The 27,961-nt window shown below is 37.3% G+C and overlaps 1 protein-coding gene across 8 annotated transcripts in view; it reads left to right on the top strand.

Moving 5' to 3' along the window:
- The window catches only part of MGA (MAX dimerization protein MGA), a 94,132-nt gene that overhangs the window by 1,164 nt on the left and 65,007 nt on the right, over positions 1 to 27,961 (top strand). For all 8 annotated transcript variants that reach the window (XM_034661116.1, XM_034661112.1, XM_034661111.1 and 5 more), the window contains exons 2-4: positions 24,094 to 25,042; positions 25,793 to 25,871; positions 25,993 to 26,088. In XM_034661116.1, the coding sequence (XP_034517007.1) occupies positions 24,094 to 25,042; positions 25,793 to 25,871; positions 25,993 to 26,088 (1,124 nt within the window). The remainder of the gene's footprint in view (positions 1 to 24,093; positions 25,043 to 25,792; positions 25,872 to 25,992; positions 26,089 to 27,961) is intronic.

The following is a 27,961-nucleotide window of genomic DNA, read 5'->3' as shown; positions in this document are numbered from 1 at the left end:
AATAATACTCCATTGTCTGGATGTACCAGTCTATTTATCCATTCACCTATTAAAGGGCATCTTGGTTGCTTTCAAGTTTTGGCAATTATGAATAAAGCTGCTATAAACATTCATGTTCAAGCTTTCATATTGTTTGAGTAGATACTAAGGAGCGTGATTGTTAAATCATATGGTAGGAGTATGTTTATTTTTTTTAATTTTTTAAAAATTTTTTAAAAAGATTTTATTTATTTATTTGACAGAGATAGAGACAGCCAGTGAGAGAGGGAACACAAGCAGGGGGAGTGGGAGAGGAAGAAGCAGGCTCCCAGCAGAGGAGCCTGACGTGGGGCTCGATCCCGTAACGCCGGGATCACGCCCTGAGCTGAAGGCAGACGCTTAACTGCTGTGCCACCCAGGCGCCCCCGGTAGGAGTATGTTTAGATTGGTAAAACATTTCCAAACTGTTTTTCAAAGTGGCTGTGCTATTTTGCATTCCAAGCAGTAGTGAATGAGAATTCCTGTTGCTCTATCTCCTTGCCAGCATTTGATGTTTTCAGTTTTCTGGGTTTTGGCAATTCTAATAGGTGTATATTAGTATCTCATTATGTTATTTTGTAATTCTCTGATGACATGCAATGGAGACCATCTTTTTATACACTTAATTGCCATTCTATATTTTCTTTGGTTTGGTGGTTCTGTGGTTCACATTTTTTCTTTTTTTAAAGACTTTATTTATTTACTTGGCACATGAGTTGGGGGAGGGACAGAAGGAGAGGGATCCCTGAGAGAGAATCTCAAGCAGGCTCTGCTCTTAAGCACACCTGGAGCCTGATGTGGGACTTGATCTCACAATCTTGAAATCATGACCTGAGCTGAAGTCGAAGAGCTGGCCGCGTAACTGACCGAGTCACTCGCGCAGTGGACCCTGTGGTTTTAAATTAGATTTTTTCCTTAACTTTTAAGAGGTTTTTTGTTTTTTTTTTTTTTTGAATATTTTGGAAGAGCAGCCCTCTGTCAGATGTGGCTTTTGCAGATTATTTTCTTCCAGTCTGTGGCTTCTTTCTCTTTCTCTTGATAACTGTCTTTCACAGAGCAGTTTATTTTTGTGAAGTTCAGCCTATCAGTTGTTTCTTTCATGGATCTTGCCTTTGGTGGTGTATTTAAAAAGTCATTACCATATCTAAGGTCATGTAGGTTTCCTTCTGTGATCTCTTTTAGGTAGGAGTCTTAGAGTTTAGTGTTTTACATTTCAGTTTATTATCCATTTTGATCCATTTATTTTTTGTGAAGGGTGGAAGGTTTTTGTCTAGATTCAGTTTTTTATATGTGGATGTCCTGCCATTCCAGTACCATTTGTTGAGAAGATGATCTTTGCTCTTTTGTATTGTCTTTGGCTCCTTTATCGAAGATCAGGTGACTGTATTTATGGGGGCCTATTTCTGGCCTCTCTAGTCTGTTCATTGACCTATTTGTCTGTTCTTTCACCATTACCACACTGTGTTGGTTACTTTAACTTTATAGTAAGCTTGAAGTTGGGAAGTGTCAGCCCTCCAACTTTGTACTTCTCACTCCTTCGGTATTGTGTTGGGTGTTGGCTGTTCTGGGTCTTTTCCTTCTTCATACAACCTTAGAATCAGTTTATCAGTATCCACAAATAACTTGCTGGGATTTTGATTGTGGTTGCATTGAATCTATAGATCAAGTTGGGGAGAACTGCCGGCTTTGGCTATATACTGAGTGTCTGTTAATGAACATGGAATCTCTTTCCATTTATTTAGCTTTGTATTTTTTACTTTTTTTTGGTTTTATTCAAATTCAAGTTAGTTAACATATGTTGTATTATTTTTGGGGTAGAATTTAGTGACTCATCAGTTGCATGTAACATGCAGTGCTCATTACATCAAGTGCCCTCCTTAGTACCCATCACCCAATTACCCCATCCCCCACTCACAACTCGTCCAGCAACCCTGTTTGTTTTCTATAGTTAAGAATTTCTTATGGTTTGCCTCCTGCTCTGTTTTTCTTATTTTTCTTTTTCTTGCCCTGTGTTCATCAGTTTTGTTTCTTAAATTCTACCTATGAGTGAAATCATATGGTATGTCTTTCTCTGACTTATTTCACTTAGCTTAATTCGTTCTTAGTTCCATCCATGTCGTTGTAAATGGTAAGATTTCATTTTTTTATGGCTGAGTAATATTCCATTTGTGTGTGTGTGTGTGTGTGTATGTATCACATCTTCATCTGTTCAGCTCTTTTATTTTTTTTTTTTTTTTTTAAAGATTTTATTTATTTATTTGACAGAGATAGAGACAGCCAGTGAGAGGGAACACAAGCAGGGGGAGTGGGAGAGGAAGAAGCAGGCTCACAGCAGAGGAGCCTGATGTGGGGCTCGATCCCATAACGCCGGGATCACGCCCTGAGCCGAAGGCAGACGCTTAACCGCTGTGCCACCCAGGCGCCCCAGCTCTTTTATTCTTTTATCTGAGTTTTATCATTTGCCTCATAGAGATCTTGTACTTTTTTTTTTTTTTTTTGGTGGCTGAGTTTTTTGATTTGTTTTGTTTTGTTTTTCCTTTTTCTTTTTTTTTGAGCTCTGTACCTGATGTGGGGCTTGAACACATGGCCCCGAGATCAAGAGTCGTATACTCGACTGACTAAGCCAGCCAGGTGCTCGATCTTCTACTACGTATTTTGTTAGATTTATACTTAGGCATTTTATTTTTGTGGGTGATAATGTACATAGTATTGTTTTTAACTTCTAGTTCTTTTTAACTTCAAATCCATATGTTCGTTGATGATATATAGGAAAGTGATTGACTTTTGTCTGTTAAGCTTACTTTCTGCAACCTTGCTGTAATAGCTTATTAGTTCCAGAAGTTCTTTTGTCAACCTTTTGGATTTTCTACCTAGATGATCCTGTCATTTGTGAACAAACAGTTTTATTTCTTTTTCCCCAACCAATGTGTATTCCTTTTATTTCCTTTTCTTGTTTTATTGTATTAACTAGGATTTCCAGTATGATGTTGAACAGCAGCATGAGAGGAGCCTTGTTCCTGATCTTACTGGGAAATCTTCTAGTTTCTTACCGTTAAGTATGATGTTAGCTTTTGAGTGTTTCCTAGATATTCTCAGTCGAGTTGAGGAAATTCCCTTCTATTCTTAGTTTACTGAGTTTTTATCGTTAAGTGGTTGGTGGATTTTGTCATTTTTTTTTTTTTTTTTTAAAGATTTTATTTATTTGACAGAGATAGAGACAGCCAGTGAGAGAGGGAACACGAGCAGGGGGAGTGGGAGAGGAAGAAGCAGGCTCACAGCAGAGGAGCCTGATGTGGGGCTCGATCCCGTAACGCCGGGATCACGCCCTGAGCCGAAGGCAGACGCTTAACCGCTGTGCCACCCAGGCGCCCCCTNGTGCCACCCAGGCGCCCCTGTCATGTTTTTTCTGACTCTTATTGATATAGTCATGTGATTTTTTTTTTTTTTTCCTTTTAAGTCTGCTAATGTGATGGATTACATTAATTGGTTTTCGAATGTTGAAGCAGCGTTGCATACCTGGGATAAATCCCATTTGGTCAAGATGTATAATTCTTTTTATATGTTGTTGGATTCAGTTTGGTATTGTTTTGTTCAAGATTTTTGCATCTTTGTTCATCAGAGATGATGATCTGTCATTTTCTTGTAATGTGTTTGTCTGGTTTTGGTATTAGGGTAATGCTGGCTTCATAGAATGAGTTAGGAAGTATTCTCTCTACTTTTATTTTCTGAAAGGTTGTAGAGAATTGATAAAATGGCTTTCTTAAATGTTGGGAAAATTCACCAGTGAACCCGTCTGGGCCTGGTGCTTTCTGTTTTGAAAGGTTATTAGTTACTGATTCAATTTCTTTAGTAGATACAGCCCTATTATGATTGCCTGTTTCTTGTGTGAGTTTTGGCAGGGTTTATTTATTTATTTATTTATTTATTTTAGGTAATTGGTCCATTTCATCTGGTTTGTCAAATTTATGGACAAAGAATTGTTGATAGTATTCCTTCATTATTTTCTTCTATTTTTTTTTTTTTTAAAGATTTTACTTATTCCACAGAGATAGAGACAGCCAGCGAGAGAGGGAACACAAGCAGGGGGAGTGGGAGAGGAAGAAGCAGGCTCACAGCAGAGGAGCCTGATGTGGGACTCGATCCCATAACGCCGGGATTACGCCCTGAGCCGAAGGCAGATGCTTAACCGCTGTGCCACCCAGGTGCCCCTATTTTCTTCTATTTTTTAAAAAAAATTTATTTATTTGAGATAGAGGAGAGAGTACGAGAGGGCAGAGGGAGAGGGAGAAGCATGCTCTCTGCTGGGCAGGGAGCCTGATGTGGGGCTCGATCCCAGGACCCCAGGATCGTAACCTGAGCCAAAGGCAGACGTTCAACTGACTGAGCCACCCAGGTGCCCCCTCCTTTATTATTTTCTTGATGTCCATGGGATCTGTAGTGATATTCCCTCTGATATACTTTTTTAAAAAAAGATTTTATTTGAGAGAAAGCACGTGTATACGTGCGCATGGCATGTGCTTGCAGGAGGAGTAGATGGGGAGGGATTGGGATAAGCAGACTCTGCACTAAGAGCAGAGCCTGATAATGGGGCTCGATCCCAGGACCCTGAAATCATGACCTGAGCCCAGACCAAGAGTTGGACGCTTGATCTTTTGAGCCATGCAGGTACCCCTACATATTTGATTAATTTGTGTCCTTTTTTTTAAAAAAAAAGCCCGGCTAGAGGCTTATTGAATTTTTTTTTTTAAAGATACTGTTTTTAAGTAATTTCTGCACCCAAAGTGAGACTCAAACGCACAATCCTGAAATCAGAAGTCACCCGCTCTACCTACTGAGCAAGCCAGCTGCCCCTAGAGGCTTATTGATTTTATTGACCTTTTCAGAGTAGCAGCTTTTGGATATTTCTGTCCACTCAGGTCAGTTAGGCTCTGATAAAACCCTAGCAGGTTAGGCTCTGGTTAATTACTTTCTCTAGAGGTCAGGCCTTATTGTTAGGAACAGAGTGCTTCACCCTGCCCTGCCAGGTTTTTTGGTTTTTTTTTTTTTTTTCCCTTCTTCCATGAGGGGATATCTACTGTGAGAACCTGGTCTGGCTCCTGGGGATAAAACTCATAAAAAGTGGGGAGCTCCTCTCTTCCACTGGAGTTTTTAACTTTTAGACTTATTCACACTGAGCCTCTAGCAATTTGTCAGTTACAATTCAGGTTTTTCTACCCTGGCTGGCACTGGTTCCTGAGATGGTTTTTACTTGTTAGTCTCTGCTACACTAAAGCCGTGACCCCCTGTATTCACCTATCTCAGTAGACACTGTGTCTTCACCTCTCTTCACCTCTCTTACAGATCCAAGAAGAGTTGAGGTTTCAGTGTGTTCAGCATTTTACTTGTTTAGGACATAGTGGCAACTTCCAAGCTTCTTACATGTGGAACTCAAAATCAGAAACTTGCCTTATTTGGAATGTTAGGACACAAGTGTGGCAGAACTAAATCCCAGCCCAGTACTTTTCCTTTTCTTTCCCACTTAATTCATAACCCGTTAACCATTACTATTCTTTGAGTTTGGAATCCCCATGTGCATGAGTTCCCCTTGACTTGTTTATGGACAAGTTAGTGCTTCACTTTTTTTAAAGGTCGCTTTTGGAGTGAGTGCTCTTTTCAATTTTTGCACATCACTGTAGTATTCTTTTATAGTTGTAACTAGTGAATGCCATCTGTAGTAACTGATTTTCCAACCAGTCTAATCATCTTAATTACCCAACGCAATTAAAAAATTTTTCGAACAGTTCCCTATCAGTATTTTTAAGCGCATTATCCAAAAGGAGTTTAATCTATCCTTAGATAATGGAGAATTTATTTTTGTTACATTTATTTTTAAAAAGATTTATTTATTTATTTTAGAGAGACTTCGAGAGTGTGCATGTGGGCTTGTGAGCCTGAGTGGGGGGATGGGCAGAGGGAGAAGGAGAGAATCCTCAAGCAGACTACCTGCTGAGGGCGGGGAGGGGGGTCCCTTACATGGGGCTCTATTCCAGGACCCTGAGATCATGACCTGAGCCGAAATCAAGAGTGTTGTGTTGGACGTTTAGCAGACTGAGCCACCCAGACGCCCCAGAGAATTTATTTTTAAAATTACCTTGGGGGCCAGGGTGAGGAGGAGTTTGTTAGCTGAAAGAGTCAGGTGTATTTTTTTGTTACAGACAGCAGTTTTTTGGTGTTAATGTGGTTGAGCTTTGGATCAAGAAAATGGTTCAGATTTACAAATGCTTACTTCGTCGCTGAAAGGAAAAAAAAAAAAGTAACAACTTGGAAGTGCATTTTCCAAGAAATAGCATTATTTTCAGTTGTGAAAATGGAAACTTTGTCTCCAAATGCTTGTTTGGGGAGCTCAGATTATTTTTAGGCAGGTGTTGGCTAAATCTAGCCTACAGCCTATTTTGTATGTACATAAGAATATGTAAGAAGGGACTATATGAGGCCTGCAAAGCCTTAAATATCTATCTTCATATCTACAGAAAAAGTTTGCCAGTCTCCATTTTGTTGATTTAAGGTTTTTTTTTTAAACATACATATTTTTTATCCCTTGTCTCTTTTCTGCTCAATCCACTGAAATACGATTACATCCCATTTTAATTGTTTCAGTTAATGATCCTCAGTAGGTTCTTTGTAATTCACTGACCATTATCTAGGCTTTGTTACATATGCTATTTTTTGACCATCTCTTACTAGTTTAAACTCTGTTTTTTTCTTTCTTGGTCTTTATTTTACCATTCACCTGGTTCTCCTAACTCCTGATTATTTTTTTTTTCCCCAGTCGTCTTCATTGGTTCTTTCTAATGTATTCAGCCATTTATTAAATAATGGTATTTCCAGGTATTCGGTTCTTATGGTCTTATTCTTTGTGTTCTGTTTCCATGTAATATTGATTATTTTGAAAGCTAATAATATATCTAGCTTACATTTGATTTCTTAATTCCACACCTTTAGATCACCCTGGCTCCTGGAATTTTACCTGCAGTGTACATTGTAATTGCCAACTCCAACTAATTTTTTTCATCTTAAAACTTTTCTGGGAAGCCTGGGTGGCTCAGTTTTTTAAGTGTCTGCCTTCCGCTTAGGTCATGATCCCAGGGTCCTGGGGTTGAGTCCCGTGTTGGGCTCCTTGCTCAGCAGGGAGCCTGCTTCCTCTGCCTGCCGCTCCCCTGCTTGTGGATGCTCTCTACCCCCCTCTCTCTGACAAATAAACAGAAAAAAGAAAAACCTACTTTCCTTTTATGTTAGCTGTTAAATAGTCATTCAGAGTAGAATCTGTACATTCTTTTTGCCTCTCTCCACAAATCCAGTATTGTTCTGTTGATGGATGTTTAGATTGTTTTTAGTTTTAACGATTAGTAATAAAGCTACTGTGAATATTCTTGAAAATAATTTTGGGTGGACATGTGCACTAATTTCTTTGTTATATGTCTAAAAGTACAATTGCTGGGGCATAGAATTGCTGTATTTTAGTTTTAGTTTATCAAATAGGCAGTGCCAGGATTTTTCAGAAATGATCATACCATTTACACTTCTACCAACAGTGTACAGGAGTTCCTGTTACTTCCACATCTTTGTCAACACGTAGTCCTTTTTATCTGTTTTGGTTTCACAAATTTTTGAGGCAGCTAATTCCATTATTGGATCACTGCTTATATTGTGTAAGTTGAAATTTATATCTTTTTATCTTTGTGTACCCTCTTTTGTAAGTTTGCCCCCACTTTTTTTTTTTTTTAAGTAATTGTGGTTGTAGAGGGCAGAATCAATTCATACCCTCCTGACATGACTATCCTTCAAACATTTGGAGAAAAAATTCTTTATATCCTTCCAAGAATTCCTTTCTCCTTTATTTAGGCATTAACTAAATGTCACTGACCATCTTCTGTTTTCAGGTACTTTTCTAGGCCCCGACCAAAATAACTTTTTCCTTAATGATATTACCTAATACATAATTCCAACCTAAACACTTACAAGTCCTCCAACTTTTCCATGTGTGGCATAGTTTTTACTTGTTTTTACATTTGATTGGCTAATTGAACACTGACATGGGTGTACCTGGAATCACTGGCACACATATTTTTTTTTCCCAAGAACATCAGAATGCAGGTAAGTGAGAATGACATTATTTAAAGAGAAGAACCACTCTGACTTAATAGGAAAGAAAAGATTGAGTCATAAATATCAAAATTAGAAATATATGCAGTGGTTTTGTGAAATAGTGTTTTCTAGTCTAGAATCCTTTGTAATTTTTTATTTATTTTTATTTGTTTATTTGACAGAGAGAGAGTGCGTGCGCGCACTTGCTCACACTAGCTCACACTAGCTCACACTAGCAGGGGAAGCAACAGGCAGAGGGAGAGGGAGAAGCAGGCTCCCAGCACTGCAGGGAGTCCGATGTGGGGCTTGATCCCAGGACCCTGACCTGAGCCTAAGGCAGACACTTAACCGAGACACCCAGGTGCCACATATGTTTAGCATTAGTATAAATCCTCACATGGTTTTATCAACTTATTCTTCCACCATCAGTGAATAAGAATTGAGGTTGCTGAACATTCCTGCCACAACTTAGTATTTCTTCTTTTTCATTTTAGCTCTTCTGGTGAATGTGCAGTGGCAAAGTATAGTGGGTTTTAAAATTTATTTTTATTTTAAACTTTTAAAAATATTTATTTATTTGAGAGCAAGCAAGTGAGAGCACAAGCGGGGTGAAGGGCAAAGGGAAAAGCAGACTCCCCACTGAGCAGGGAGACTGCTGTGGGACTCGGTCCCCAGACTCCAGGATCATGAGCTGAGCTGAAGGTAGACACTTAACCGTCTGAGCCACCTGGGTGCCCCCACCTTTTTTTTTTTTTTTTTTTTAAAATTTTTTTTTTTTTTTTGAGAAGTAGACATGGGTAGACATGCTCNAAGCAGACTCCCTGCTGAGCAAAGAGACAGATGGGGGACTCAGTCCCCGGAGTCTGGGATCCATGACGTTGCCTGAAGGCACATGCTTAACCGACTGAGCCACCCAGGTGTTTCTGTTGTGGGTTTTTTAAAGTTGTGGTTGAATATACATAACATGAAGTTTACCATTTTAATCATTTTTAGGTGTGTACAGTTGAGTGGCATTAAGTACATTCTATAATATTTTGTAACCATCTCTGCTGTCCATTTCTAGACATTTTCTTCATCCTAAATAGATATTTTATACCCTTTAAGTGATAACTGTTCACCTCTGCTTCTGGTAACTTCTGTTCTACCTTTTTTTAAACCTATTCTAGATACATAAATGGAATCATAAAATATTTATCCTTTTGTATCTGGCTTATATCACATAGCATAATGTCTTTAAAGTTCATCCATGTTACAGCATGTATCAGTACTTAATTGCTTTTTGTGACTGAAGTATATACCACATTTTGTTTATCCTTTCTTGGTGGGCACTTGGGTTGCTTCTGTCTTGATGTTATTGTGGATAATGTTGGTGTGAACATTATATTCAAATATCTCTTAGAGACTCTGCTTTCATTTATTTTGGTTATTTTTCCAGAAGTGGAATATCTGGATCTTGTGGTAATTCTATTTTTAATTTTTTGAGGAACCACCATACTGTTTTTCATAGTGACTGAACTCTTTTACGTTTTCACCCATTGCACAAGGGTCCAGTTTCTCCACATCCTTGCCAACAGTTGTTACTCTTATTATTTTTTTAATAGTCGTTTAATGGGTATGAAGTATCACTGTGGTTTTGATTTCTGTTTCCCTTATGAATAATGATGTTGAACATCTTTTCATGTATTTATTGGCCATTTGTCTGTCTTTTTGGAGAAATGTCTAAGTCCTTTCCCTATTTTCAAATTGTTTTTTGTTTTTGAGTTGTGGCAGTTCTTTATAATAGATGTTAATCCATTATTAAATAAATGATTTGCAAATATTTTTCTTTTTTGTGTAAGTTGACTCTGATAGCCCCCTTTGTTGTACAAAAGCAAGCTTTTAATTTTCATGAAGTAGAATTTTTCTGTTTTTTTCTGTTTGTCCTCTTGGTGTCCTAATTAATTAATTAAAAATTTTATTTATTTATTTGACAGACAGAGAGAGAGGGAACACAGGCAGGGGAAGTGGAAGAGGGTCAAGCAGGCTTACCGCTGAGTGGGGATCCCGATATGGGGGTCGATCCCAGGACCCTGACATCATGACCCGAGCTGAAGGCAGACACTTAAGTGAGCCACCCAGGTGCCCCTTGGTGTCCTATTTAAAGAACCATTACCAAATCCAAGGTTATAAAGATTTTCCCATGTGTTTTCTACTAAGATTTGAGTATTAGCTCTTAAATTTAGGCCTTTGATCCATTTTGCATATTTTTCTAGTTTCTACACTCAGCCTGGGGCTTGAACTCAGGATCCTGAGATCAAGAGTTGCATGTTCCTCCAACTGAGCCAGCCAGGTGCCCCCATTTAGAGTATTTTTATAAGTGTTATATGAGTGCATATGTATACCCAGTTTTCCCAGAACCTGTTTGTTAAAAAGACTTTTTCATATTAAATGGTCTTGGCACTCTTGTTGAAAATCAGTTGACCATGTATGTTGGGGTTCATTTCTGTGCTCTGTGTTGTGCTCTGGTGTATATGTATATGTCTGTTCTTAATCTGGTACCATAGTGTTTTGATTACTGTAACTTTTGTAGTAGGTTTTGAATTCAAGAAGTGGGAGTCTCCTAACTTTGTTCTTGTTTTTCAAGATTGTTTTGGCCATTTGAGACCCCTTGAAATGTCATATGAATTTTAGTATTACTTTCTGCAAAAAGGACCATCGTGTTTTTGGTAAGGAATTACACTGAATCTGTATGTTGCTTTGGGTAGTGTTGTTACCTTAACAATATTATATTTTCCAAACCTTGGACATGGGATATCTTTCCATTTAGGTCTTTAATTTCTTTCAACAATAACGTGTAGTTTTCAGTGTAAAAGTCTTTGCATCCTTGGTTAAGTCTGTTCTATGTATTTTATTTATGATGCTATTGCAAATAGAACGGTTTTCTTAATTTCCTTCTTGAGAGGGAAATTATTTTATATTGTATATTGCTCAGTATAGAAATATTGCTGATACTTGTTGACTTTTTTGTTCTGTAGTACTGCATTTGTTTATTAACTGATTTTTTTCCTCTGTGTGTATTCTTTGGAGTTTTCTACATATAAGGTCATGTCAGCTATGAATGGAGATAGCTTTATTTATTTTCCAGTTTGAATGTATATTATTTCTTTTTGCCTAATTGCTGTAGCTAGAACTTCCAGTATTATGCTGAATAGCAGTGGTGAAAGTAGGAGTATTGTGGTTTTAATTTGCATTTTTCTAATTAGTAAAGTTGATCCCCCTTTTATGTACTTACTGGCTGTTGGGTGTGCTCAGGTGGTCATACATGTGAGGGTCTGCTCTTGGATACCATTTTTCCCCTTTGCTTAATTTGTCTGCCCTTAGGTAAAACCCATATTGTTTTAATTAGTATAGCTTTGTAATGGTAGTTCCCTGACTTTGAGGTTCCACCTACAGTCCTTCCCTACTCCATTTCTGTCCTAAGGCCCCCCCCTTTTTTTAGAAAAAATTATTCATTTTTGGTTCTTACCTACTTTGATGTTATTATCTTGTCTCTTTATTGTATCCAGTTTATTACTCTTGTAGAATGTTGCAATGCCTGTTTTTCTTCAGTTTTGCCCTTATTTGTCAGACTTTTGATTTTTTGATTTTTATTTTTTTGGAGAGAAAGGGAGCACCTATGCGCGGGGGCGGGGGGGTGGGCAGAGGGAGAGGGAGAGAGAGAATCCCAAGCAGGTTCCATGGCAGGGTGGAGCCTGATACGGAGCTGGATCCTCGACCCTGAGATCATGACCCAAGCCGAAACCAAGAGTTGCTTAACTGACTGAGCCACCCGGGCACCCCAGACTTAATTTTTTAAAGGTAACTGGGTACTGTTACTTCTCTGTTTAATTATTCAGGGTCTACTGATTGCCTTAAAATAAAAGAAAATTTTAAGTAAAAGTAGTACTGTTTTGTTTCAACCCCAACTGATACAGTCTGCAGTTTAGTTCTGACACTAACCACTGAGTTAGTGTCAGACTCCCCAAGTGAAGGCATGGTCCCTGAGAAGACTGCCCCTACTTCAGATGCCAGCCTCAAGTGGGGTCTCCAAGCTACTTGGACTTCTTACCAAGTGGCTACAAATTCATAGGTTCCCATGAACACCCTCACATTTACTAATTCACTAGAATAACTCCCAGAGAACTCAGGAAAGGACTATACTTATGAGAGCAGTTTTATTTTAAAGGATACAGGTTAGAATCATGAATCATCCAGATAAAGAGACACAGTGTGAGGTCAAGAGGGCCTCAAATGTAAAGCCTCCGTGCCCTTTCCCTAGGAGACGTATAGGGTATGTGCCTCTCCTGGCATATTGATGTGTTCACCAGGTAGGAAGCTCCATCGAGTTCTGGTGTCCACTTTTAGTTGAGGTTTCATTAAGTCGGTGAGATTGATTAAATCATTGGTTAGGTGATTGAACTTAATCTCTAGCATCCTCCCCCCCTCCCCACAGCGGGCCTCAGGTAAGGCTGTTTTGTAGTCCCAATCCTTTAATCACAGAGTTGGTCTTTCCAGCCCCCATCATGAAGCTATCTAGGAGCTCACTGTTGTTACCTCATTAGCATAATCTTAGATGTGATCCAGTGGGCTCATGAATAGCAAAGACATTTCTATCGCTCAGGAATTTCCAGGAGTTTTAGAAACTCTGTGCCAGGAACACTAGAGGAAGACCAGACAAATTCTTTATTATATGATGAGTGTATACACATAATTTAAAAAGCTGAAATAAAACCACATGGTGAAAAATACACTCTCTCACTTCACTCCTCTTCACCCCTTATATTTCTTAGAGGAAATTTGTTTTTCCACTTATAATCATTTCTTGTGATATTTGGCTCTGTCTAAATCATGTGCAGTGCCAGGTAATTACCATTTTTACATGTTAGCCAAATCTTTCAGTTGTTATTCTTTCCTCATGTTATCAGTATAGTTGTCACAAAAATAAATATCCACTTTCAGTGTTACAATATAAATTTTTTATACCGTTGAGCCCAGTGGTGTGCTGTAACACATTTTCTTGTATTAATTTTTTAGTAATTATTGCCATATTTTTTCCATTAGTTTTCTGTATGCCTAGTGTTAATTCTTAGATTCTTCAGTTAAACTTGAAATTCCTGTTTATTCATACACATAATTTCATCTAATTAAAGTAAAAATTTTTTGTCTCTGAACACTGTCTTCAGCTGGTTGTTCTCTAAGACCATACAAAGCTGCCTTGGGATTTCACTTTGCTGTCATCCTGCTGACTCTACATTTACCTTTACCTTATGTAGGTCCTCCCGTTTCCTATTTTAAGTAATCTGAGTTGCTTTTTGTTCTCCTTTTTTGTCAAGGACATCTTTCAGTAGTTTCCTCAGAACGAATGTATGAAACATAGAATTTTAGAACATTTAAATAATTCACTTCTAATGGAGTGGTGGCTATGTGGCTCAGTCAGTTGAGCGTCTGCCTTTGGCTCAGGTCATGATCCAGGGTCTTGGGGCCGAGCCCTGCATTGGGCTCCCTGCACAGTGGGGGTCTGCTTCTCCCTCTCCCTGTGTGCTTGTGTGCATGCTCTCTCTTTCTCACGTAAATACATCTTTAAAAAAAAATAACTTCTGATGGAAATAGTAGTCTCCTTTCAACCCGGTTCACTCCTTCCAACCTTTAATTTTCTTCTTGCATGGTGAAAAATAACTGTTATATGTTTCCTCATATGTTGTAAATTTATTTGGTTGGGTATCTTTGCTTGAAAATGTGTTGTTATGTTCCAATTTCCTGTTGAGAAGGTTTTTTGTTATTGTTTTTTAAGTAAGCTCTGTGCACAATGCAGGGCTTGAACTAACAACCCTGAGGTTAAGAGTCCCATGCTGCATCTACTGTCTGAGCCAGCCAGCTACCCTCACTGTTGAGAAGTTTGATGCCGTTTTGATTCCTCATGTTTGAAGCTTTTAACATCTTTTGTTGATCCCTTATATTACGAAATTTCACAATGATAAGCTTTGGTGTGGTTCTCATTTTTCTGCTGCATTTTTTTCAATAAAATTAATGTTCCTTAGTTCTAGGAATGTGGTTAGTATTATTCCGGTAAATTTTCCACTTAAGGTGTTCTGTTGGATGTTCCATCTCCTGGATTTGTCATTTTACATAGTCTTTTTTTTTTTTTTTCCTGTCGTTATCTTTTGCTTTACTTTACATGAGGTTTCCTTGATTTAACTTCTAACTTACTGAAATTTTTATTGCAGCTGTCAGATTTCATTTTCTGAGAACTCTTTGTTTTCTTTTGCATTCTACATTCCCTTTTTCCACTGGATTTCTTTTTTCTTTCTTTCTTGCTTTTTTTTTCAGTAATCAAATAAGTACCAGTTTCATGGAAGCCATTATGTCATGGGTTTTTCTAAGGGGCATCTGTAATATCTGTACACATCTTTACAGTAGTGTTTATTAAGTTAAATAACATTGTGTTGTCTACTTCTCTGTTTCCTGTACTGGTCTGTAAATTCCTTGAGTGTAGGGACTGTGCTTGGTAATCCCTGTGTCCCAGAAGATACACTGGCACGTTGTAGATGCTCAGTAAATGTTGAGTGAATGAGTTTATCTGTTGCACTTAAAGTATGTATGTATGTATGTATCTATTTAAAAAAAGAATTAATTTGTCAGAGAATGGGTGCACAAGCAGAGGTTGCTGCAGGCCAGCAGAGAAGCAGGCTCCCTGCTGAGCAAGGATTCCCCCCCCCCCCATGTGGGATTCAATTCCAGGAACCTGAGATCATGACCTGAGCCGAAGGCAGGCACTTAACTGACCAAGCCACTCATGTGTCCCACGCTTAAAGCTTTTAAATGTGTGTCAGAATGACTGGTATATGTCGTATTTATTTGTTGCGTTGATTATGTACTATCAACAAAAAAGTCATCCTTTAAGTTGTACAGATTATTTGTTTTGCTTGTATTCTTGCTTAAATAATCTTTTACCTCATTTATTTGGGTAGAGACGACTTAGAACTATGAAACTCCAGGGTTTGCAGAATTCTCCCACCAAGACACATTTTCATGCTTTTTGCGTAAAGTTTTTTTTGGGAAGATAAGAGATACTTTCTGAGAACCTTTCTAAGAGCAAGTTTAATTCCTAAGGAAAATGTGGAAGTAATCATTGCAGTAGCAGCCAAGATTTAGCTTTATTTTATTTTATTTTTTTTTAAAGATTTTATTTATTTATTCGACAGAGATAGAGACAGCCAGCGAGAGAGGGAACACAAGCAGGGGGAGTGGGAGAGGAAGAAGCAGGCTCATAGCAGAGGAGCCTGATGTGGGGCTCGATCCCATAGCACCAGGATCACGCCCTGAGCCGAAGGCAGATGCTTAACCGCTGTGCCACCCAGGCGCCCCAAGATTTAGCTTTATGAAGTTCTCAGCTACTGAAAACAAGTTCAGGTCATGTGGTTAAATGAAAAGATACAGATTTTTTTCCTACATTTTGCAAGTTAATGTCTTGAAATGTGAAGGTAACGAGAACTTTGATTAAATGTGAATCCTCAATTACTTGATATAGAATGGCATTTCTTTATGAACTTATATAAAAACTGACATTATAGGGAGGGGAAAAAGAGGACTTGCTTTGCTTAACCTTTTAAAAATGGACGAAGGAAACCGAATTGCCAGCTAAGCTTATTAAAAATCCTTGAATTGTCACTTAAAATGGGTGGATTTTATTTCTTGTGTTTTTGTTTTTAGCTATTCTGACAGGTGTGAGGTGATATCATTATGGTTTTGATTGCATATCCCCGATGATAAATAATGTTGAACATATTTTCATGTGTCTGTTGGGCATCTGTAGGTCTTCTTTGGAAAAATGTTCATGTCTCTGCCCATTTTTAATTGGATTATTTATTTTTTTGGTGTTAAGTCTTTATATATTTTGGGTGTTAACCCCTACTGGGGCATATCATTTGCAAATATCTTCTGTTCAGTAGGTTGTTTTTTTATTTTGTTGATGATTTCCTTTGCTCTGCAAAAGTTCTTTATTTTGGTGTAGTCCCAGTAGTTTTCTTGCTTCTGTTTCCCTTACCAAAGGAAACATATCTAGAAAAATGTTTCTATGGCTAGTGTCAAAGAGATAACTGCCTATGTTTTCTTCTAGGAATTTTATGGTTTCAGGTCTCATGTTTGGCCTTTAATCTGTTTTGAGTTTACTTTTGTGTATGGTATAAGAAAGTGGTCCAAGAAAGAAGTGTTGCTGAGGATGTGGAGAAAAAAGAAATGTTAGCACTGTTGATGGGGATGTAGGCTAGTGCAGCTACTGTGGAAAACAGTGTGGAGTTCCTGGAAAAATTAAAAATGGAATTATCATATCCAGTAATTCCTCTACTGGATATTTACCCAAAGAAATTGAAAACTTTAACTTGAAAAGATATGTGCATCTGTGTTTATTGCTGCATTATTTACAATAGCTAAGATACGGAAGCAACTCAAGTTGCTTCATGTGTTATTTCTCTGATTGACTTATTTCACTTAGCATTATACCCTTTAGGTCCATCCATGCTGTTTGGAAATGGCAAGATTTCATTCTTTTTTATGGTTTAGTAAATTTCCATTTCCATATATTACATCTTCTTCATTCATTCTTTTATGGATGCACAGTTGTTGAATAAAGCTGTTCAGAGAAAACAGAAAAAGCTATTTTTCACTAGTTAAGTGAAATTTTTGAAAGAGGGAACTTGTTTTAGCCTTCACACTTAAGTCTGTAATCCATCTTGGCTTAGTTTTTGTGTATGGTGTGAGGGTCAAGGCTCATATTTTTCTGTGCAGGTATCTAGTGGCTACGATTATTTATTTGAAAGACTACTTTCTCCTTTAAAATGTATCATGTTTTGGGAAATCAGGTGACTATATATATATTGTTGGGTCTGTTTTTGGATTAAGTTTTCCGTTTATTTGTTTATTCTTTTGCCAATACAATTCGGTTTTGATGACATCGGATATAATAAATCTTGGAATCCAATAGTGTAATCCTCCAGCTTCTGATAATATATAGAAATACAATTGATATTTATATATATTGATTTTTGTACCTTACTACCTTGCTGAATTCACTGACTGGTTTGTAATTCCTTTGGATTTTCTGCATATGCAATTATGTTGCCTGTGAACAAAGTTAGTGTAAGAGCTGGAAATGCTGTACTAGCTTTGCATTCGTGGGATAAATATTACTGGGTTATAATAATACCCTTTTTAATATTGTCAGATTCAGTTTGCTTATATTTTGTTGAGGGTTTTTAGATGTAAATTCATGATGGATGTTTGTAGTTTTATTTCTGATATGTTGGTTTCAAGGTTATGCTTTCATCATAAAACAAAGTGTAGACTGTTGGATTCTCCTGCATTTTTTTGGATTTATGCAAGATTAGTATTTTTTCATTATGTGTTTGATAGACTTCATCAGGGAAGCCTTGGAGTTTTCTTTGTTGGCAGGTTTCAAATCACAAATTCAGTTTCTCTGTTGTTTTTGGTTTCATTTTTTTATTTTTCCTCTCATCTTTATTTCCTTCTTTCTACTTCGTTTTGCTTTAATTTGCCTATTTTAGAACAGGGCTTGGCAGACTAAGACCTGTGGACTATACCTAGCTCACCATTTGTTTTGTGTGGCCTGCAAACTAAGAATGATTTATATATATATATATTTTTTTAAAGATTTTTTATTTATTCATCCGACAGAGATAGAGACAGCCAGCGAGAGAGGGAACACAAGCAGGAGAGTGGGAGAGGAAGAAGCAGGCTCATATCAGAGGAGCCTGATGTGGGGCTCGATCCCGTACCGCCAGGATCACGCCCTGAGCCGAAGGCAGACGCTTAACCGCTATGCCACCCAGGCGCCCCTGATTTTTATTTATATTTTTAAATAGGTAGGGAAAAAGAATAAAAGTACTATTTTGTCACGTGTGAAAATTATATAGTATTCAAGTTACATTGTCCGTTTGTTGGAATACAGTTATGGTCATTTGTTTATGTGTTGTCTATGCTGCTTTTATGTTACGGTGGCAGAGTTGAGTAGTTGTGATACAGACTGTATGGACCTCAAAGCCTGAGTAGTTGTGGTAGAGACTGTATGGACTAAAATTTTTACCATTTAGCACTTCGCAAACAAGTTTACCAATCCCTGACTAAGATAATTGATTTTAGACTTTTTATTTAAAGCTATAAAATTTCCGCTGAGTGTTGGTTTAGGTGCCTTCTACGAATTTTGATATGTTGTACTGATATTTGTTATTGATTTGTAGCTCAGTTCTGTTGTTAGAGAACATGTGACTTAAAACCTTTGGAATAGAAATTTATTGTGACTTTGCTTTATTGTCATAACAGTTTTGATTAATACTAAATGCACACTTGAAAATGTATGTGTTACATAGTTATTGGATGTAGTGTTCTGTAGTTTTCTCAGGTAAGTATGATAGTATTGTTCATTTCTTCTTTCTCAGTGTGTTTGTATGATGTCCTCTATCAGTTACCAAGAAAGGTGTGTTAAAGTCTCCCACCAAAGTCTGCGGACTTGTCTTTCTCTTTTTAGTACTATAAATTTTTGCTTCAATATCTTGAAGCTGTATGATAAGGTATATATACTTTCAGGATTGTTGTCTTTTTGTAGAATTGAATCATAAAATTTTTATAAGGTCCCTTTTTATCTTTGATGGTACTTATTTTATTTTTTAAGGATTTTGTTTATTTGAGAGAGAGCAAGAGATTATGAGTGGGGGGAGGGGTGGAGGGAGAAGCATACTCCCCACTGAGCAGGGAGCCTGATTCACAGGACTTGATCCCAGGACCCTGGGATCGTGACCTGAGCGGAAGGCAGATGCTTAACTGACTGAGCCACCCAGGCGCCCTGATGGTACTTTTTTTGTACTTTGTCTGATGTTATTGAGCCGCCTTGGCTTTCTTCTGATTTTCTGTTTACATGGTTTTGTCTTTTTCCCTTCTTTCAGTTTGTATCTTTTTCTGTCCTTGGATTTAAATTGTGTGTGTTTTAAGCAGCTTATAGTTGGAACTTTTTTCTTTGTTCACTGTTAAAATCTCTTGACTTTTATTTGGATTGTTTTGTTCATTTATATTTAATATTATCACTGATAGGGCTAGTTTTTAAGCATTACATCTTGATATTTTCTGCCTTTCTCATGTGTTCTTTGGCTATATTTCCCTGTTTTCATTTGGATAGAGTTTTTTAAATTATATTTATATTGCCTTTTGCCTTTTTAGCTATGGCTCTTTTTTTCTTTTTTAAAAGTGGTTGTATTAATCTGCTTAGGTTGATAAAACACCATAGACTGTGGCTTAAACAATTAAAATTAATTTTCTCACAGTTCTGGAGGCTGGGAAGGCTAAGGTAATGGTTTTGGCAAGGTTTTGTTTCTGTCGAAAGCTCTCATCCTGGCTTGTAGACAGCTGCCTTTGAGCTGTGTCTTCATGTAGAGTGGAGAGAGACTCCCTCCACTTTTATGACCTCATTTAACCTTAATTATGTCTTCAAGACTTTTTCTCCATGTACTGTCACATTGGGGGTTAGAACTTCAACATTTGAATTTGGGAGGGACACAATTCAGTCCGTTGCAGTGTTTTAAAGATTGGGTGGCACAGCAGTTGGGCGTCTGCCTTAGGCTCAGGGCGTGATCCTGGCGTTGTGGGATCGAGCCGCACATCGGTCTCCTCTGCTATGAGCCTGCTTCTTCCTCTCCCACTCCCCCTACTTGTGTTCCCTCTCTTGCTGGCTGTCTCTATCTCTGTTGAATGAATAAATAAATAAAATCTTTAAAAAAAATAAAGATTATAATGTGCACCCTTAATTTATAAAGTAGAATTCAATTATAGCAGTACTTGTACAGCTAATTATAAGGACAGTCCTTATAGTTCATGTCATTGTACATGTGTTATAAATTCCCCAAACATCATTATTTTATTTGGTTTAAACAGTAGTCACTTAATGAAATCTAAGAAAAAGTGTTATAAATGCTCACATATTTATTTTTCATTCATTCCTGGATCCATTTTCATATTGGTTCATTTCCTGTCCATTCAAAGAACTTCCTTTAGTATATTTTTATTAGCCTTCTAAAAATTGAGATTAATTCATTGCCATAAAATTTACCCTTTCATTTTTTAAAATTTATTTTTATTTTTTTAAGTAGGCTCCATGCCCAGTGTGGAGCCTAATGTGGGGCTTGAACTCATGACCATGTGATCATGACCTGAGCTCATACCAAGAGTTGGATGCTTAACAGATTGAGCCACCCAAGTGCCCCTAAAATTCACCCTTTTAAAGTGTATAGTTTAGTGATTTTTAGTATACTCATAGAATTGTGCAGCCATGATCACAGATATTTTTAGGATGTTTTCATCACCCCAAAAATAAACCCCCGGCCCTCTCTTAGTCACTTCTCATTTTCCCACATCCCCTCCTCAACACAATCCCATCCATACACAGCCCCCAGTCTCCTTTTTTGTCTGTATGGATTTGTCTGTTTTGGGCATTCATATAAGTGGAGTTACATAGTATGTGTGGTCTTTTACTTAGCATAACTTTCTCAAGGTTCATCCATGTTGTAGTGTGTATCTATACTTTGTTTCTTTCATTGCTGAAAAATAGTCTTCTATGGATACGGCACATTTTATATATCCGTTCATTAGTTGATAGAAAATTAAAGTTAATTCCACTTTTTATTTTTATTTATTAATTAATTTATTTTAGGGGCACCTGGGTGGCACAGCGGTTAAGCGTCTGCCTTCAGCTCAGGGCGTGGTCCTGGCGTTTATAGGATTGAGCCCCACGTCAGGCTCTTCTGCTATGAGCCTGCTTCTTCCTCTCCCACTCCCCCTGCTTGTGTTCCCTCTCGCTGGCTGTCTCTATCTCTATCGAATAAATAAATTAAAAAAAAATTAATTTATTTTAAAAAGATTTTTATTTATTTATTTGACAGACAGCCAGCGAGAGAGGGAACACAAGCAGGGGGAGTGGGAGAGGAAGGAGCAGGGATCCTGATGCGGGGCTTGATCCCAGGACTCTGGGATCATGCCCTGAGCTGAAGGCAGATGCTTTTAACGACTGAGCAACCCACGTGCCCCAGCTTCCACTTTTTAGCTCTTATGAATAACATAGGCCCGTTCTTTCCCCACTGAATTTTTTGGGTACGCTTGGCAATTGAAGATCATTTGATATAAATGTGGGTATATATTATTGAACTCTGAATTGTATTCATTGGATCTCTATTTTGCCTTCTGCCAGTATCATCGTACTGTTGTGATGACCATAGCTTTGTACTAAGTTTTGAAATTGTGAAATACGAGTTTTAGAGAACTTCATTCCTATTTTTCAGGATTTTTCGGGTTATTTTGATCCTTGCATTTTCATATGTAAGACCACCTGTGAATTTTTTACAAAAGTCTCAGGTGGAATTTTGATAGGGGAGTATTGCTGTTGTACCAATATTAAGTCTTAAGTACATAAATGTAGGGTATATTTTATTTAGGTTGTCTTTAATTTCTTTCAACAGCGTTTTGTAGTTTTCTGTGTGCAAGTCTTAACACTTTTTTGGTTCAGTTTATTCCTAAGTATTTTATTCTTATTGGTGCTGTTATAAATGGAAATGGAATTTTTTTCTTTCATTTTTGATAACTTCTCATTTGTAGAAATAACATTTTTTGTGTATATTGATCTTGGATACTCTTGCTAAACTCGTTAGTTCCAATAGGTTTTTGGTAGGTTCCAGTAGGTCCTTTTCAATCTGTATGTTTTTTATTTCCTTTTCTTTCCTCATCACTCTGGTGGAACCTCTAGTACAATTGAGTCTAAGTTGTGAGGGCTAAGTTCTTATCTTGTTTCTGATCTTAGGAGGTAGTATTTCTTGTGCAGTCTCAATTTTCTTAGCGTTTTGAAAATGTCTTATCTTTGAAGGCTTCTTTGGTAATCTGGAACATTAGGTTGACTCTTCAATACTGTACTCTTTCAATACTATCATTCCATTGTTTTCTGGCTTACACTGTTTCGGGTGACTAGTCAGTCTGTTCTTGTTGCTTCTCTGATGTGTCATTTCTCCTGAAGTTCATAAGACTTTCCTCTTGATCTTTAATTTTTGGCTGCCTGATCTTTATGTGCCTAGGTTTGACTTTCTTTTTATTTATTCTCCTATGTATTGGCTGAGTTTGGATCTGTGGGCTAAAATCTTTAACTTTTGGGATATTTTTGTTCATTTTTCTCTCCAAATGTTCTCCTTTCTTATGCCTTTTAGAAACTGCAGTTAGTGCTATGTTGGGTCGTTTTGTGTTGTCGCACAGATTTCTGACACGCTTTTTTTTTTTTTTCCCTTTGGTATCCTTCAGTCTAGGTAATTTACTTTAATAAATTTTAGCTTACTTCAGGTTTCAGATGTATTAGGGGTGGAATTGGACTCCTCCGCTACGGGAACTTGAAATCTAAGTTGTGGGAGACTACAAGTTACTGATTTTCAGGTCAGCTTCCTGCATCACTGCTGCTTATTCTGCAGAAGTGCTCTGGAGGGTAATTGGTGGGAGTGAGGACCAGTTTTCTCTTAGGGCTTCTCTAGATTTTAGTCTGCTCACACTCTGGTATTGAAAGTTTGACTGGTTTCTCTGTCTCACTAAAGATCCTTTGTCTGTAGCTACTTTTTTTCCTTTGTGCACTTGTGTTTTAGGCAAGGTAAATGGTACTCAGGATTTAAAGCAGTATTCATCTGTGGCCAACTGGAGAAGGCTGGTCCCTCTCTAGAATTCAGTTCATTTAAATTTATTAGTAGAGGTCTTCATTGTCTTTAAAGGAGAAAAGGGTTTTAATTTACCTAGTGTTTTCTAATTGTTCTGACAGAATTGATTGTCTTCGTGAACTTCCACATTCTAACTGGAAGTGGAAGTCCTCCATTGAAGGATTTTTGAATAAGGTCAAGATCTTAAGTTGTGCAAGGAACCCTTACACATTGTTGTAAGGGTTGCTTTGTGTGTATTTGAGAGTAATGAAAAATTTTACAAAGACAAGGGACTTTAACTGGGTTAGTTAGTAGTTCTAACACGTCCTCAAGTTATATTGGTACAATTTATATGCTTTCCAGTGGTTAATTGGGAGCAGGGGGGTGCTAAAAAGATGATTTTTTTTTTTTAATGAAAAGCACTGAGTTTACCTGGGTTGTATGTACTTCTTCCAACTACCCTACCCTTTTATTTTGGAAGAATTAATGGTGGATTCATTACATTGAAAGTGAGTTTTTCTATATTAGAGTTGAAAATCACCTGGGAGCAACATTATGAATAAACTAAAAAAAATACTGGCTTGTACGTTTCTGAATTGTTAAAATGATGTTTGTGGGGTTTCTTTTCTAAGATTTTATTTTTAAGTAATTTCTACACCCATCGTGGGGATTGAACTTAAAACCCCTAGATAAATAGAGTCACATGCTCTACCAGCTGAGCCAGCCAGTTATGTTTTATATTGTATGAATTTTATCTCAGTTAAAACAGATCAGGCAGTTTGAAAGTCCTTTCCTGATGTTTATTGCGATTCTTAGTTGTAATGGACATTTGTTTGCTTTTTATTGTGGTAAATTGGTATGTTGATTAGTTCTAGTTTGATTTTGGGTCACTGCCCTACTGACTGTCAAAATTGAGTTTATTTGAAAAATACCATTAGTAAAATTAAGTGTTTTGTCTTGCTTTTTATTCGTGATAAGGTTACTTGTAAAACCTTACTCTTTATCCTATATAGTTTTTGTGAGAAATTGATGGAAAGAGTAAAAGTGTGATGTTGATAAACTGTTTTTGAGAACTTTGTTAAGTTATACAGTGTTTTTTGAAGAATGGCTCATGAAATCTGATGTGTCACTTGGTTTCCAACGGTTTTTCTTTTTTTTTTTTCTCCTGAGTCTTACTTTTGCCGTTTTTAACCTCCCTCCCCTGTCTCTTCAGTCTTGTTGCCAACAATTTTGAAGACGGCTCCCATGTAGTGTCACCATTAGACCCGAATGGAAACTTCAATGTTGTTATTAAAGAGGAGCCTGTAGATGATTATGAATATGAACTTGCTGAGTGCCCGGAAGGGGTAACTATAAAACAGGAAGAGACAGATGAGGAAACAGATGTATACTCAAACAGTGATGATGATCCTATACTAGAGAAACAGCTGAAAAGGCACAATAAAGTTGATAACCTAGAAGCTGACCATCCGTCTTCTAAATGGCTACCAAATAGCCCGTCAGGTGTTGCTCAAGCTAAAATGTTCAAGTTAGACGCTGGAAAGATGCCAGTAGTCTATCTGGAGCCCTGTGCTGTCACCAAAAGCACAGTGAAGATTTCTGAGCTCCCTGATAACATGCTTTCCACATCTCGAAAGGATAAATCTTCTGTATTGGCAGAATTAGACTATTTGCCTACGTACATTGAAAATTCCAATGAGACTGGCTTCTGCTTAGGCAAGGAATCAGAAAATAGTCTTAGAAAACATTCACCAGATCTCAGAGTGGTACAGAAATATCCCTTACTTAAAGAACCTCAATGGAAATATCCTGAGCTATCTGACAGCATTAACTCAGAAAGAGTACCTGACAGCTCAAAGAGTTCAGCCGGGGACCCATTTTTAGGAAAAGAGGACTTGGGCAGAAGGAGAACAACTATGCTTAAGATTTCAACAGCCTCCAAAGTTGTGAACGCTAATCAGAATGTCCCTTCAAATGTCCCTGGAAAAAGAGGAAGGCCACGAAAATTGAAACTCTCTAAGGCAGGGCGACCACCTAAAAACACAGGAAAATCTTTAACTTCTACAAAGAACACTCCTATGGGTCCTGGGAGTACCTTTCCAGATGTGAAGCCTGATCTGGAAGACGTGGATGGTGTTCTCTTTGTTTCCTTTGAATCAAAGGTAAGATTATCATTTTCAGCATTTCTTTGGAGGTCGGATAGTGATTCTGGAATTGTATACTGGTTGATAACTAAGAATCTTGTTTTTTTGTAATGCACCTGTTATGTGAAGGTGTTTGTGTAGGGAGGGGAGTGTTTCCAAAATGTTTGGTTTAATTAACAGGCACCACTTAAGGTATTTTGTTTGAATGTACTTACATGTCTGCTTTGACATGATTGTTGAACTGCATTTAGCTGGAATTTTAAAACTTGTTGGATCTTACTGGAATTTACATTATTATGGACTCTAAAAAGGCATACATACATGAAAAATTGACTATTTTAGAATACCCCATTCTCTGATTTTCATCAGCAATAGCAGAGTACAACTAATACTGTCTTAGAAATTCTGTTGTCTTACATGGATAGTTATTTTACTCCAACTCTTCAATTACATTATTTTTCTTTTAGATCTTTATAGAAGCCTGGTATTTCTAAATTGGCTACAGAGAGGTTGAATTCTCTTTAGCTGGTCTTTTCCTCTCTCTTTGTTAATTGCTGAGTAAGCTATCTTTGCATGGGCTATAAGAAATCAGTATGTTATTTGGCATAAACAGTTTTATGAGCTATTTTTTGGATTTTTTTCCCTTCTGGTTGAAATGCTATTAATGTAGAACATTTGAAAAATATCAAAAGTATCAGAAAAAAAGGTTCCTGGTTTACATTTAAATTTTTAGAAGTGATACTACCTTTTTTCTTTTTTTATATTTAGGAAGCTCTTGACATTCATGCAGTTGATGGGACAACTGAAGAACCCTGTAGTCTTCAGGCATCAACCACAAATGACCCAGGTATTATATAATAGTGTGAAAGGAGAGATATTTGCGATTTGGCTCTCGAAGTGAAAGATGCAGTGTTTCATTTTCTGTAGTATACAGCAATTTATTTTGTCATTGTTTGTTTTCTGAGTAGGTTGCAGAGCAAGAATTTCCCAGCTGGAAAAGGAATTGATAGAAGATTTGAAGGCCTTGCGGCATAAGCAGGTGATACATCCTGGTCTTCAAGAAGGTAATATTTTTAAAAAATATATATACAAGCCAATTTTTAATTTTGTTCTCTTTTTTTGTCTCCTTTTTCTTTTCCCTCTTCTCTCCTTTTTCTGTTGTTCTTCCCCATTTTTGTTTTTCCTCCTTCCCCCCCCCCATTCTTGATTTCATTTCTTTTAATACCTCTCTCAGCTTGTGTTTTTTCTCTGATTCTTCTTCTTGTTAATTTAAAAGCTTCTCTAGGTTTTTTTTATCCTAGCAAAAACCTTTCCAACTCTGAAGATAATTGTCACTGTGAAGCATAATATGCATTTAAAAACTGTGTCATAATAAGAAAGTGGTGTTTTTTCTGTCTTAAAACCCAGCATTTTCTTCCCTGTTTCTCACTTTTAAGTTTTAGTTGCTTTTGTTTGTGTGTGTGTGTGTGTGTGTGTGTGTGTGTGTGTTTTTCGGGGGGGTCCTAATTATTCTTATATACTTGTAATATGTAAGTGTGTAAATAAAATACTTTTCTCATTTTGTGGCTGTAAACATATTTTGTGTATTTCATGTATTGCTTGGGACGTCAGTTAAAATTTTCACATTATCTCTATTTTGTAATAAATTATCTTGACTTTGATTATGTTGCTTAATCCTGTATTTTATTTTTTATTTTTTATTTTTTATTTTTTTTTTAAAGATTTTATTTATTTATTTGACAGAGATAGAGACAGCCAGCGAGAGGGAACACAAGCAGGGGGAGTGGGAGAGGAAGAAGCAGGCTCACAGCGGAGGAGCCTGATGTGGGGCTCGATCCCACAACGCCGGGATCACGCCCTGAGCCGAAGGCAGACGCTTAACCGCTGTGCCACCCAGGCGCCCCAATCCTGTATTTTAATATTGAAATCTATACTAGTCTTCTCTTTGCCCCCCCCCCCCCCCCCGGGGGCCGGTGTGTGGTCTCTCTTTCCGTGGTTTCACCTACTGGAAGCAGATGATCCTCCTCCTGACGTTTGGTCGGAAGGTCAATAGTAGCCTAACACTATGTGACAATGCCTACATCATTCACCTCACTTCATTTTATCACATAAGGCATTTTATCATCTCACATCATCACAAGAAGAATGGTGAGAACAGTATAATAAGATATTTTGACAGAGAAAGACCACATTCCGTAACTTTTATTGTAGTATATTCTTATATAATTATTCTGTTATTTTCCTTATTGTCCCTAATTTATAAATTAAACTTTATCATAAGTATGTGTGTATGTCTAGGAGAAAACTGTGTGTGTGTGTGTGTGTGTGTGTATGTATGTGTATGTATCAGGGTTTGGTACTAGATCTGAGGGTCCGTCCACTGAGGGTCTTAAAATGTATCCCCTGTGGATTAGGAGGGATTGGTATATACTTATTAACCATCATAGCAACTACTGACTTTTCCACTTGCTGTAAATAAGAGATTGTAAACAATGCCCCAGTTTTTAGTTTCTTGTATATTTGATTTTAGGTGTGCTTTTTGGAGTAGTTTATTGAGTTTTTGAGTATTAGTCGGTCCCCCCCACAAAGGATTGTTGAACTGATTTACATTATATAATGGGTCATTTACATGAGAGTCTAAGCATTACATGCTAACAAAATGATTTATAAAATGATCAGTTTCTAAATCAGCTAGTAATACTTGAAGAACTTTTGCTTTAATACGAGGCTGCTTGTGTGACAGTGTAATCTCAGAGGGGTACCGTGGATTGTAATGGGACAGTTACAGTCACATCATAGTCTTAATGGTAAATAACATTAAGTATCATTTATTGTTAGCTTTCATTTCTGCCATTTTATTTAAATAGTATTCTCTTAACTCTATCAGTTAACTTTTCCTTTATCTTTTTTCTCTCTCCTGCTTCCACATTTTGTTAT

Source organism: Ailuropoda melanoleuca, chromosome 5, assembly GCF_002007445.2.
Source record: "Ailuropoda melanoleuca isolate Jingjing chromosome 5, ASM200744v2, whole genome shotgun sequence".
Classification (NCBI taxonomy): domain Eukaryota; kingdom Metazoa; phylum Chordata; class Mammalia; order Carnivora; family Ursidae; genus Ailuropoda; species Ailuropoda melanoleuca.
This window is presented reverse-complemented; position numbering and strand designations above follow the sequence as displayed.